General features: G+C 37.5%; 1 protein-coding gene across 3 annotated transcripts in view; it reads left to right on the plus strand.

Annotated features, from left to right (window-relative positions):
• LOC105034387 (protein CHROMATIN REMODELING 5) overlaps positions 1 to 14,229 on the plus strand; it is a 56,953-nt gene that overhangs the window by 22,338 nt on the left and 20,386 nt on the right. For all 3 annotated transcript variants that reach the window (XM_073257919.1, XM_010909529.4, XM_019846986.3), the window contains exons 14-15: positions 2,375 to 2,566; positions 2,692 to 2,759. In XM_073257919.1, the coding sequence (XP_073114020.1) occupies positions 2,375 to 2,566; positions 2,692 to 2,759 (260 nt within the window). The remainder of the gene's footprint in view (positions 1 to 2,374; positions 2,567 to 2,691; positions 2,760 to 14,229) is intronic.

Genomic DNA, 14,229 nt, shown 5'->3' on the forward strand with positions numbered 1-14,229 from the left:
TAGTATGCATACTTTATATGAATATGTATATGTATACTGTATATGTTTCATATGTACTATATATAAATACACAGGCTGGGCTGAGGTCGGGACTGGTCAAGATTGATCCGTACCTGGCCTGAAACTGGTTCAGGCTTACAATGCTGAATCGGACAAACCAACAATGCTGAAAGTATGGCTGGGCCTAGGACAACTGGCTTGACCCAGTTGCATCCCTCTGACCACCAGCATGGACTCTTTCATCAAGGGACACAGGATGGTACTCAAAAATAGTGGATAGGTAACACGTATCATGCACCTTACTGGCAAGTTCTGCATTGTATGATATATAACCTTGATCTGTAAATTCCAGATGTGGTTCGCAGAAATTGTGATGTTCATTATATTTATTATTTTCTATTCAAGTTGGAAACTTGAATAAAAGAAAACCTTCTATGATTTTATATTTCAGAAAATGATTAAGGGCATCTCAAAGACTCAGAATGGGCCTATGTACTCTTCCAAAGGCTAATGGTAGCATGTTGTTCTGTCCCACAGTGCTCATCTTTAAAGAGAATAACAGGTTGTAGGATCTTATGGGGACAATCACCTATATATCATAATTTCTTTCTTTGCTTTTTTCTCTGTCTAAAGTTTTAGATATGATGGTGGGCGTATTAACTGGTCTTCTTTTTTTGTTTCCTTTTTTAAGTCTTCGATCCTCTTGTTCTATTTTCTTTTTCCTATGGTTTCTTTTCTTTGCAAATCAGCTGTTGACCAGTTTGATTAGGTTCTTACTTAAAACATGACATGTATTCCTCCCAAAAGAATAAATAAAATGTATTATAGACCCCTTTTTCTCATAATACATGGAAAACATAAGATTCTTTTTCCCCTCTCCCTCTCTCAATATCTTGTCCTTGATAAATTCCTTAAGATTGACAGAAAGTCCTAAAATCTGATTCCATTTATAATTATGAAAGGATGGGAAAGTCTTTAAAAATCATCTCTGTTGTCCGTGAACCCCAGTTAAAAGGTCCTAAGATTGGATCCTAAACCTGGAAACCCTTGGAGAATTAATTATTCTCCTCTTTTCTCCATATATTTGTACAATCTGCCTTGGTTTTTGTTCTTAAACAGCAAGCTCAGAAAGACCTCACATATTTAATAGTTCCTCCTGTTTGGCCGACTATTGTTTTTACATGACAGAAACAGCTTATAGTATAGTTGACCAATTAGGTCACAACTGGATGTTAAGTTTGATGATGATTTTACAAACTAAATTTTAGGTAAGTGTAGTTGATATGCACTTGAATGTTATGAAGGGCCTGTTTGGTTGCTTGTATTGAAGTGCTGAATAAATATATTTGCATGGAGTTAGAACAACAACAAGCATCTATTACTACAACTCCAATTGCAAAGTGTAACTGTAGTTTATTCTTCAACTTGTGTTTGGCAACTGTAACTTAAGCAATGGTCTTTTGCCCATTTTTTGTGTTTCAACATTCAAACTTTTTATTGTGGTTAAAGTACATCTGATTGTATGCTACTATATATTCAGACTGCTGCACCAGCTGAAGGGGAGCTGCAATTCTTTGACAGGAAACAAAACTTTAATCCATGCTCATAGGCATGTTTTGGATACTTTCCATCTGTGTGCATGCGTGTGTGCGTGCACGTGCATTAGTATGCATGTCTCTCTTTGCATTTGTGTGCAGCAAATATTCGATGAAAGATATACTATAGAGTTTTTAATGAGAGACGAGAACCATCCAAAAGTGTGTTGGCAGACGGATGCATCTTTGTCTGTTGCACATCTCTGTTTGCACCTGTGTGCAGCAGATATTCGATGAAAGATATATCTATGGAATTTTGATGAGAGGTAAGGGAACCTTCTACAAGTGGGATATCTTCATGCTTTTTTAATATGGTAATGGCTAATGAGCCACAAAAGTCCGCTAAAGGCCCTGACATTTGTTAGACAAAACTCATTTTTATCCTATTCATGTCATGTTGGCCTAAGCTATTGTAAGTTGGCTAACTTTTGGCTTTCTTGGCGCTTCACTCAACCCTGACATATGGGCTGTTGGCCAAGAAATTATAGTAAGCAGTGAAGCCCATCTGTCATTTTGGTGGAGAGGCATGTCGGTAGCTTTGTCATGTGTCAATATGAGATATATGTCTGGTTTATGCATGTCAGAAGGGGTCTTATGTACTTTCTATGTCAAATTATTAATCATAGAGTGCTGCCCATGTGCGGTAAGAACATTTTGGCATGTGTTTTTTGTACCAATGTTCCCTATCAATCTTAAAGCTTCATGTTTATAAATGTGGGGTCACATTCATTGGATTGCCTGGGACTTGTGTATTGATTTATCTTCTTTTCTGAAAGCAGATTTGTCAACAATATGAATTCTTCACAAACAAGAAGAGTGGCAGACATATAAAATTCAATACATTGTTAACCACATATGAAGTGATATTAAAGGATAAAGCTGTGTTATCTAAGATTAAGTGGAACTACCTGATGGTTGATGAGGCACATAGATTGAAGAATAGTGAAGCATCATTGTATACAACTCTTTTGGTACGTTGCTGGTCCTTTATGTCTTGATGAATTACCTTGGTCGCACTTTGCATGCTATTTTAATGTTAAGAAATCTATTTCAAAGTTGCTTTTATATAAATTGAATTAGCTTTATTTTGGCACAGGAATTCAGCACCAAAAACAAGCTTCTTATCACTGGTACCCCACTTCAGAACAGTGTTGAGGAGCTATGGTGATTTTTCTCTCTTTTGAAGTTCTTATTTATAATATAGTTACAAATGCAGATGTAGGCTTTTCAGTAAGTTTTTTTTTTTTGTTGTTGTTGTTTTGTTTTGCTTACAAAACATGGTAGCCACTTTTTAAGTTTGTTATTACTAATGGCTTTGCAATGTGATGGCCTTTTTTTGTCGTACTTTCACATTCTATCATGTTGCTTATATGGTCTTGGATTCTTTCATTATTAATCTAGTGGGTTGATTCTCTCCATTCTCCTTTTGTGTAAGGCTTTTTTTTTTCCTTCTGTGAAGTCCCTATACTTTCGTAGATTATTAGGAAAGCTCAATTTTGCAAATGATTAGACTGCTTTACTTTGGTGGGTCTATTTGTTGGGTTCCGGCCACGCAGCGGAAAAAGTGATTTTTAAAAATTTAAAACAAACAAATCCATAGCTTTATCAAATAAAACTATCGAGCCGGAATTCAAACCCTAGAATCACCTTGCCGATATCGATCAAAACAAAATTAAGAATGTAAAGGGTTAGAATTTTATACTTTCACCAAAATGAAGAAGTGGCACGTTGGTGTTCTCCACAAGACTCCAAGGTAGAAGTCCTCCAATGGTGATCCACACGGAAGTTGGCCAAGATTCTTCCCAACTGGTGCGTTGCTGTAGCCTTATCTTCTCAAGAACACCGTCGGCTTCGAACTTGCGTTATGATTGCATCAAAGCCCAGTTGCTTTCGTTTTTGCCACCAAAACGACACCAAGAAGACATTCTTCAGATGTCACACAATCTAGGATTTGATTTTTGGTTTTAACACAGAAAAACCAAACCCTAGGGCACACTAGCAACACTTGTTAAAAAACTCACCACCCTTGCAACTTTTGCCACTCAATTTTTTCTTGCCTTTTTTTCAAATTTTTTTCAAAATTTTTTCTATGATTTCCATATCCCTCCTCTCTGGTTTCAACCCAAAATAGTAGCAAGAAACCAAGTGGGGCGTCCCATATAAATAGGGGACCAAGGGACGTCACATGAGATAAAGGGGCGCCAACCTTTGGTGCTCCAACTTCTTACGCGGTGAATAAATTCACCGTGTGAATTTTTGGCATATCAGATACTTGTAGTAGAAGGATTCTCCCTCTTCTACATGCCATAAAAAATCCAATCAATTTTGGCATTAAATCATAGGAGTTCTGGTTTATCTTTTAAGGCAACGCGTTTAATTAAGGACCTTCTTTAAGAAAGACTTCATTTCACACGCTAATTTGAGATGGGGCGGCATTTATTTTTTGCGTGACTTCTGGTGGGTGCAGAGGAGTCCACTTGAAACTGGTTCAAGTTGGATAAGGATCCAATTTAAATTGACCCAATCCCATTGGATCAAAGGCAACTGGTCTAGGTTAGCTCAAACACTTTGAACCAAATCAATTTAGAAACTTGGGTTAATACAATGTGCTAGCATATCAAATTAACCCATAGAATTTACATTAAACTCTAATTAAATCAAACCAAGGCCAAATTCCAAAGTGTGTGACCCATTGGGTTCCAAATCTAGCCAGCAGTGGATCAAGACTTTCGACGTAATCCTAATCCGATGAGATTAGATCATCCGAAGAGTCCCAGTCAACTTGGACTCTTCCAAAATGATTTCAAAATTAAACTCTTTTAATTCTGTCGAATCCATAAGTCAAGATTGACGTCTAGCAATGTGTCATGACTATCCGAAAGATTTGAAATTTTTGTGAAAAATTATCAAAATATCCTTCAGTGGTAAGTTATCGTGTAATTCAATCCTTCAGTTAAACAATATCCCAGATGAGCTGTGGGTATGAAAATATATCAAACTCAATCACTTATCTTTATGTATCTCGATCTGAAGGCGATGATTCAGTTGATGATACAGTAGAAATTTTTTTCTAATTATCATCCTGCTTTGGTCAAAAACTTCCAGAATCACCATCCTATGAGATCACATAAGATGTTCGCTCTCCTTATTAGGAGTGACTGATCCCTTATTGATCACTCACAACTTTCATGCACACTTCATCATATCTAGAACACCCCACACAAGGATCAAAGAATCAAGTTAAGTAGTGAAACAAAACATGGATCCATGTATACAAGGTACCATGGTGACCTCAGGTCTAAGGATCATTTACACAACTTTCAGTAGAGAATCATCAGTTGACATGTAAATAAGACTTCATCTGATATTCTCTCGTAGGTCAGTTCAGTGAACTCATTCTCTAATGAGCACCTATATCTTTGTATTAGTGTCACCACACAAGTGGTTGTGAGATCAACCACCCTCATTTCTGAGTATACATAGGACATGCCAGTTTTACCGGTATCATTGATCTCCGACTCAATGTACCAACGACTAGGAATGTTTTAGGTTAGGACTATCAAGGATTTAGATCTCACTGGTATGATCTCATCACGACCCTAAAACCATTGCCCAGATCTATGGGATTTATTATAATCTTAAGAACAACAATATGCAGCATATAATGAATAAAAAATGCCTATTTATTAAAAATATAAATGTCAATTATATGAATCTGGAAGATAAATTACAATAAACACCCTATCGCATCCTATATGCGATTGGCTTGTAGAAAATTATTTTTTTAATCTCCCACTTGCACTTAAAGCCAATCGCCCCTATACTTGATACCCATGCTATCAAGGTGGCGGTCAAACTACTGCATTGACAAGGCCTTAGTGAACGGATCCGCTATATTATTCTTGGTGTCAACTTGCTCTACGATCACATCGCGTCTTTCGACTATCTTCTGAACGAGGTGGAACCATCTTAGGATGTGCTTGAATTTATGATGAGATCTTGATTCTTTAGCTTGAGCAACTGTTCTAGTATTATCACAATAAAGGGGTATTGGTTGTTCAATCTTCAGAATCATACCCAACTCAGTGATGAATTTCTTCATCCAGATGGCTTCCTTAGCAGCCTCACTTGCAGCAATATACTCAGCCTCAGTGATCGAGTCAGCAACAGTTTGCTGTTTGAAATTTTTCCAACTTACTGCACCATCATACAAGGTGAACACATACCTAGATATAGATTTGCTATCATCCAGATCGGATAGAAAATTAGAATCAGTATAACCTTCTAGTTTTAAATCAGAACCACCATATATCAGAAAAATATCTCGTCCTTCTCAAGTACTTGAATATGCTTAAGATTGAGTCTTTTCTCTTTTCATATTTCATATGGCGTGCTAGATACAGATTTAGAAAGCACTTTATTTAAAATATACATTGTGGCTTCGAGAGCATATCTCCAAAAGGATATCGAAAGATCCGTGAAATACATCATGGACCGCACCATATCTAATAAGATGCGATTCTTCCTTTCCGCAATTTCATTTAATTGTGGAGTATAAGGAGGTGTCCATTGAGAGAGTATTCTATTGTGTTTTAAATAATTGAGAAATTCACTAGATAAGTATTCTCCTCCTCGATCAGATCGAAGAGCTTTAATACTTTTACCAGTTTGTTTCTCGACCATTCTATGATACTCTTTAAATTTATCAAAGGCTTCGAATTTGTATTTCATTAAATACACATCCAAACCTAGACCTATCATCAGTAAATGTGATGAAGTAAGAGTATCCATCTTTGGCTTGAGTCGACATCGGACCACATACATCAGTATGTATAAGGTCCAAAATGTCACTCATCTTTTCTCCATGTCCAGTAAATGGAGTCTTGGTCATTTTTCTCATGAGGTAAGATTCACAGGTTCCATATGATTCATAATTATAAGGATTAAAGAAATTATCTTTGTATAACTTGTTAATCCTTGACTCATTTATATGGTCAAATCGGCAGTGCCAGAGATATGTGACATTCACATCTTCTTTCTTTCTTTTTTTCATATTTTCAACATGAAGCACATTATTATTAAGTGAAAGAAACATAAGACCATTATCAATAAAAGCACTTCCATAATATTCGTTAGAAAAGTAAATAGAACAACCATTGTTCTTTGCAATTATTTCAAAACCTTGTTCCAATAACAATGGTACAGAAATAATTTCTAACAATATCAGGAATATAATAACAGGTCTTCAGTTTCAAAATTTTGCCTGAAGGCAACTTCAAAATCCTGGTTTCTACGGCTTCGGTCTGAATGGATTCTCCATTAGCACCGAATAGTTCGAAGTCACCTTTATTCAGATTTTTTATTTTCTGTAGATCCTGCAACGATTTGCAAAGGTGTGAACCACAGGGGGTATCAAATACTCAAGAATCTGACATTGAAGTACTTAATGATAAATTAGTTTGTATCACATACAAATTTTTAGCAACGTTTGTCGGTTTCACAGTTGCAAGGTACTCCTTGCAATTTCTCTTCCAGTGGCCCTCCTTGCCACAGTGATAGCAAGTACCTTTGGCGGAGACCTTCGCCTTCTTCTTGGAGATGCCAACCTTAGGATTCAGTTTTTTCTTAGAATCCTTCTTTGCCTTCTTCTTGCTGATCTTATCAACATAAAGAACTTGAGTTTTTTCACCTTTGAAATGGCTCTCTGCTGTTTTCAACATGTTCAGCAGTTCTGGTAGGTTGATATTCAGTTTGTTCATGTGATAATTTATAACAAACTGAGAAAAGGAGTCAGAAAAGGACCGCAGGATCAAATCTTGGCTCAGTTCACCATCCATGACAAAGTCCAGCTGTCCCAGATGAGTGATCAAATCAATCATCTTTAGGATATACGTTTGCACGGAGGTGCCTTCAGTCATGCGGGCACAGAACAACTGCTTTGATATCTCATATCGAGCAGTTCTACTTTATTCCCCATATAGCTCCTTAAGATTAAAGAGAATTGAGGGAACATCCATGTTCTACTTTATAGAATCAAGCATGATGCATTTGACAGTCACACTGTCATCTTTCCACCTCTTATATGCGGCCCTATCCTCTTTGGAAGCATCTTCCCCAAAAGAATTTGGAGCAGGTGTATTCAGAATGTAGGAGACTTTCTCCTGAGTGAAAACAATTCTCAGGTTCCTTAACTAGTTGACATAGTTAGGTCCGGTCAACTTGTTTGCATCTAGGATACCTTTAAGTGAAAGTGAGGATGCCATGTGTGTAGTTAATCTACGATAACAAGAACATAATATAAGCGGATGACTCTTGATGACAATCACAACTAGACTAGGACTTTTATCTAATTGTGTCTCCCACTATTTTATCGAACTTCGTATCCCTCAAATATGAAAATCGAGAAACATACTAATGTCTCTTAGTGGGGTTGAGATCCCTATTTCTCACAAATATTTTGTGGATAGCACAACAAGTATTCATGAGTTCAAGAATAGGTAACTCTTTACCAATTGTACCTCTACAATCTTCAACATCTTTCTCTCTGGCTTCTAGATCATATATAGCCTTGTGGATAGCACAACAAACTATAGTGTTCTAGTTAAATTGGCCATTCAATCCTATATGGTCATATTCAAACAATGCTGCCCTTGTAGATGGTACAATAAAGCAACACTATTCAAATATGCCATAAGCATCAATATGCACTTGATCAACATCATGTCAATTTCTCTAGTAAGTCTTGTAGATACACAACAAGCTCACTAAGATTTTGACATACTTTATCGATCAAGTTTGAAGGAAGGTCCTTATAGTGTCTCCATCACTAATCAATTTAAGTTCGAAATTCAACAAGACCAAATTGGTCAGATAAGTAGGTGGGAGGCACCCTGTAGCTTTTTTAGACACCAATAGAGTTGGCCAGGCCAGCATACGGACCTAATTAGAAAATCACCTTTCACATTTTTCTCGACACCAATTGATCTTAAGAATTCGACTTTTGATTTAAAAGTGAATCCCGACATTACAACTTAATATAATTTTTACGAGGGACTTTAAACTAGTCTCGACATATCCTAATTACAACTACATAAAATGTGCACTACAAATTATGCAATTTGACATGCTTCAACTATTCCTAATAGCAATCATATAATCATGCCAAAAATCATATAAGGGTGCAATTGAGATCAAAACATATGACAAGCATATCGAAGAAATATAACAAACCCTAATCACATTAGGCATGCATAACACCCTTAACAATGCATCAATTTAAACATCATACTACTATGATAATATAAATTTCAAAATTATCATAAATTCATAATTTAATAACTGAAATTTAACATCATGGTATATATAAAGTCAAAAACAATTTTTGAGTTTAAAGGAATGATGCTAAAAAATCAATACAAAATTTTGGCAGGAAATGCACAAGAACGATTCTTTGCAACAACTTTGCACTTGTTTGATCGAATCAGATAAGGGTGGCTCTGCTACCACTGTTGGTTTCGGTCATGCAGCAGAAAATAATTTTTAAAAATTTAAAACAAACAAATCAATAGCTTTATTAAATAAAACTATCGAGCTGGAATCCAAACTTTAGAATCACCTTGCCGATATCGATCAAAACAAAATTAAGCATGCAAAGAGTTAGAATTTTATATTTTCACCAAAATGAAGAAGTGGTACGTTGGTGTTCTCCATGAGACTCCAAAGTAGAAGTCCTCCAACGGTGATCTACACGGAAGTTGGCCAAGGTCCTTCCCAATCGGTCGTTGCCGCAGCCTTGTCTTCTCAAGAACACTGCCTGCTTCGAACTTGCGTTACAATCGCGCCAAAGCCTAGTTGTTTTCGATCTTGCCACCAGAACGACACCAAGAAGACACTCTCAGATGTCATATAATTTAGGATTTGATTTTTTGTTCCAACATATGGAAAAATCAAACCCTAGGGCACACTAGCAACACTTGCTAAAAAACTCACCACCCTTCTTGCAATTTTTGCCACTCAATTTTTTCTTGCCTTTTTTTTAGATTTTTTTCAGAATTTTTTTTATGATTTCCATGCCCCTCCTCTCTGGTTTCAACCCAAAATAGCAGCAAGAAATCAAGTGGGGCGTCCCATATAAATAGGGGACCAAGGGACGTCACATGGGATGAAGGGACGTCAACCTTTGGCGCTCCAACTTCTCACGCGGTGAATAAATTCACCGTGTGAATTTTTGGCGTATCAGATACTTGCAGCAGAAGGACTCTCCCTCTTCTGCATGACATAAAAAATCCAATCAATTTTGGCGTTAAATCATAGGAGTTCTAGTTTATCTTTTAAGATAACGCGTTTAATTAAGAGCCTTCTTTAAGAAGGACTTTTCATTTCACATGCTAATTTGAGATGGGGCGGCATTTATTTTTTGCGTGACTTCTGGTGGGTGCAGAGGAGTCCTCCATTTGAAACTGGTTCAAGTTGGATAAAGATCCAATTTAAATTGATCCAATCCCATTGGATCAAAGGCAACCAATTTAGGTTAGCTCAAACACTGAACCAAACCAATTTAGGAATTTGGGTTAATACAATGTGCTAGCATATCAAATTAACCCGTAGAATTTACATTAAACTCTAATTAAATCAGACCAAGGCCAAATCTTAAAGTGTGTGACCCATTGGGTTCCAAATCTAGCCAGCATGAATCAAGGCTTTCGACGTAACCCTAATCCGATGAGATTAGGTCATCCGAAGAGTCCTAATCAACTTGGACTCTTCCAAATTGATTCCAGAATTAAACTTTTTTAATTCTGTCGAATCCACAAGTCAAGATTGACGTCTGGCAACATGTTATGACTATCCGGAAGATTTGAAATTTTGATGAAAAATTGTCAAAATACCCTTCAGTGGCAAGTTACCATGTACTTCAATATTTCAGTCAAACAACATCCCAGATGAGCTGTGGGCATGGAAATATGTCAAACCCAATCACTTATCTTTATGTATCTCGATCTGAATGCGATAATTCAGTTGATGATACATTAGAAATTTTTTTCTAATTATCATCTTGCTTTGACCAGAGACTTCCAGAATCACCGTCCTATAAGATCATATAGGATGTTTGCTCCCCTTATTAGGAGTGACTGATCCCTTATTGATCACTCACAACCTCCATGCACACTTCAGCATATCCAGAACATCCCACGTAAGGATCAGAGAATCAAGTTAGGTAGTGAACCAAAACATGGATGTATGTACATAAGGTACCATGATGACCTCAGGTCTAAAGATTTCTTACACAACTCCCACTAGAGAATCATCAGTTGACATGTAAATAAGACTCCATCTGATATTCTCTTGTAGATTAATTCAGTAAACTCATTCTCTAATGAGCACCTATATTCTTGTATTAGTGTCACCACACAAGTGGTTGTGAGATCAACCACCCTCATTTCTGAGCATACATAGGACATGTCAGTCTTATGTGTATCATTGATCTCCGACTCAATGTACCAACGACTAAGAATGTTTTAGGTTAGGGCTATCAAGGATTTATGTCTGGCGTGATCTCATCACGGTCCTAAAACCATTGCCCAGACCTATGAGGTTCATTATAATCTTAAGAACAACAAGATGCAGCATATAATGAATCAAAAATGCCTATTTATTAAAAATATAAATGTCAATTACACGAGTCTGGAAGATAAATTACAATAAACACCCTATCGCATCCCATATGCGATTGGTTTGTCGGGCATTATTCTTTCACTATTTCCCCATTGTCATGTAATGAGATGCTAGCTGGATTTTTCTTTTCCATGGGCACTCCTTGACAGAATGACAAACATATCCTTTACCGAAAACCTGGTTAAAATGAAAATAAGGGTCTGCACTTTGATTGTCCTCCACATCCCACCAACTCATTGCTAAACTATGCTCCGTCAGGCCTCCATTTCATGCTTGTTGAGGATAGTCTTGGCATTGATCAAGCCCACTGCCTCATCCTCCTCTCTAGTGACCTACAAGAAGATTGTTGCTCCAGCAGGGAGTGGAGGACAGATGCGGCCGTGTTCATAGATGGATGATATGGCTCATTTCCCCTTTATTTTTTGAGTTTGTTTGTTGCTTGTATTTCCATTTGCAATTTTGTGCTTGGGCCATTCTATGTTGGGCATGGCATAAAAAATGTATGACTGACCGGACAGTTTCACAAGGGCATTGCAGATGACAGATAATGTGCTTGCCAAGAACTTCATATGCACACATCTAGTAGGGAGCCTTCTTCTAGGCTTCAAGTCCGTGTTTGGATGAAAAGAAGCATGGAAATAGATTTTGCCAGACCTTTTCTAGACCTGACATAACTTGCAAGGACTGATGGTACATGTTGAAAATTGAGGTGTCATTACGTAGTTATCTTTCATGTTATATGTTATTGTGCTAACCCCATGTTTTTTATATTATCATGTTGATATTTTCATGGTTGTTTTTCCACATTCACTTTATTGCCCTAGATAACATGTTATATGTTATTGTGCTAACCCCATATTTTTTATATTATCATGTTGATATTTTCATGGTTGTTTTTCCACATTCACTTTATTGCCCTATTCTATGCTTTTCATTTTTTGCATCGAGTGTCGATGCACTTGGATTGCGAGTTAATTCTGAGTTATATGTCGTTTCTTTGATACAGTTTCTTTGATTTCCTGTTATAAGATGTCGGCTTGCTCCAAATATTTATAGATTCCATTCAACAACCTAATTACCCTGAATGGATATCTAGACCGAAAACATTGTTCAAGGATTATTACAGTAAAGGTGGAACTTGAACCCCTGGGAAATCTATTTTGGTAAAATTCCTTGAAAATTCTAAGTGCATCATCTTTTATTCAAGGTGCCCTTGAGATTCTAAATTTCAGATATATGTAGCCATATTTATACGATATATGTCCACCGTGATAAAAAACAGCTAATGTATTCTGAATCATCCTGCGGTGCTTGAAGTTCTTGTACGTAATCGCAAATATGTGTAATGATATCTTTTTTGTAATTGCAAATATATGCAACCATGTCTTGTCCATAATTTCAAATATATCTAACCATATTTATACTAGGAAGGTTCACGTAAATGAAGATTCAACATCTTGATTATGTTGCGTAAGATGTTTCCTTTGAAAACAATTTTTGTGATCATCAGATGATCTATAACAACATCATATGTGATGAATTGTCCACACCATGCAATGCTTTCAAATTAACCGCTTTTGCTAATTTGAGTGTGGTTGCTGGTTGTCTTATGATGTGACCTTAAGATGAATGTCTTTACCTGTAGTGATCCTGGGCATTCTTTTTAATCAATTCAGTAGTTCCTCAGACTAGGGAAGTGACATGACTTAATGGAGCGTTATTGTTATGTTGAGAGCTTAGAATGTTCTCGAATCTTGGATATGGCCTGCAGTCTGAAGATTTTGAGTTTGGTTGGAGGCAGATCATTTAGCTTTTGCCACCTTCAATGAATACTCAAACTCAGTAGTTGCAAAAGAAATGTCTTGTAGATGAGATGAATGACTAAGATGTTCAAATGCAAAAAAAAGATCCATGCGCTCAAAAGATCCGTGCCATGTATTCTCAAAAAATGACCCATGGCATGTATGCCAAGGTTTTTTTTTGCAAATAATATTTACATATGCTTTGATACTCACATGATAGGAAAATCCCAGGAATTCTGTACTGGTCTGAATTAGTCGGTACATCTCATATCGAGCCGGACTGGCGGGGACCCGCGATGTTTGGCTAGCGAAACTGGTGTATCGGAGGAGGGAGAGGGAAAGAGAGGAAGAGAGAGAGGAGGAGGAGAGGGAGAGAAAGCCCTAGCCGTCGGAGGCTGGCGGTGGTCCACTGCGGCTGTCTGAGGGTTCCGCGGCCCAATTATTGCCTGATAGGGCTTTTACAAGAGCGAGCGAGCGAGAGAGAGAGAGAGAGCTCAGGGGGGAGCGACGTATTGGAGCATGTGCAGCAGGTGGAGGGGCCGTCAATGTTTATCGGGTGGTTGTCATGGCCACCAGGCGGCGAAAACTGCACAGGCGGAGCCGGGCCGCGGAGCAGGGGCGGCAGCTCCTGTTCATCATTTTTTTTAAAAACGACGATGAATCGGTTTGTTGGCTTCACTTTTGATTTTTTTTAAAAAAAAGGCCAAAACAATGAAGTCGGCAAATGGTTTGCTGGCTTCAAGTATTTCGGGCTTTTTTTTTAAAAAAAAGCCATGAAACAGGGACCTGCGGTGTCGCACGTGTAGAGTGCGCTTCTGGCGGCCAAGACGGTCAGTCGAAGGTTGTCCAACAGCGTCTCCGACGGATTCCCCTCCCTCCTTTCTTTTCACCCTCTCTCTTTATTTCTCTCTCTTTTCCTCCTCCCCGTTCGCTTCCTTTGTGTCGATTCGCTCCGGTCTGATCTGGTACGGAACCGTACCGATCCGTACCGCTGGTCGGCGAACCTTGGGAAAACCTTTATGGATTTCACTAAGCAATAGAGATTATTTTGTGATTTTTTGAGTATATATTAAGATGGTCAGAGGGATGGTATCTTGATTATTTTTTTTAGAATTGAAAGTTGTATAATATTAGGTCATTGTTTTTATGCTTTATAA

This window comes from Elaeis guineensis, chromosome 5 (genome assembly GCF_000442705.2).
Source record: "Elaeis guineensis isolate ETL-2024a chromosome 5, EG11, whole genome shotgun sequence".
Lineage (NCBI taxonomy): Eukaryota > Viridiplantae > Streptophyta > Magnoliopsida > Arecales > Arecaceae > Elaeis > Elaeis guineensis.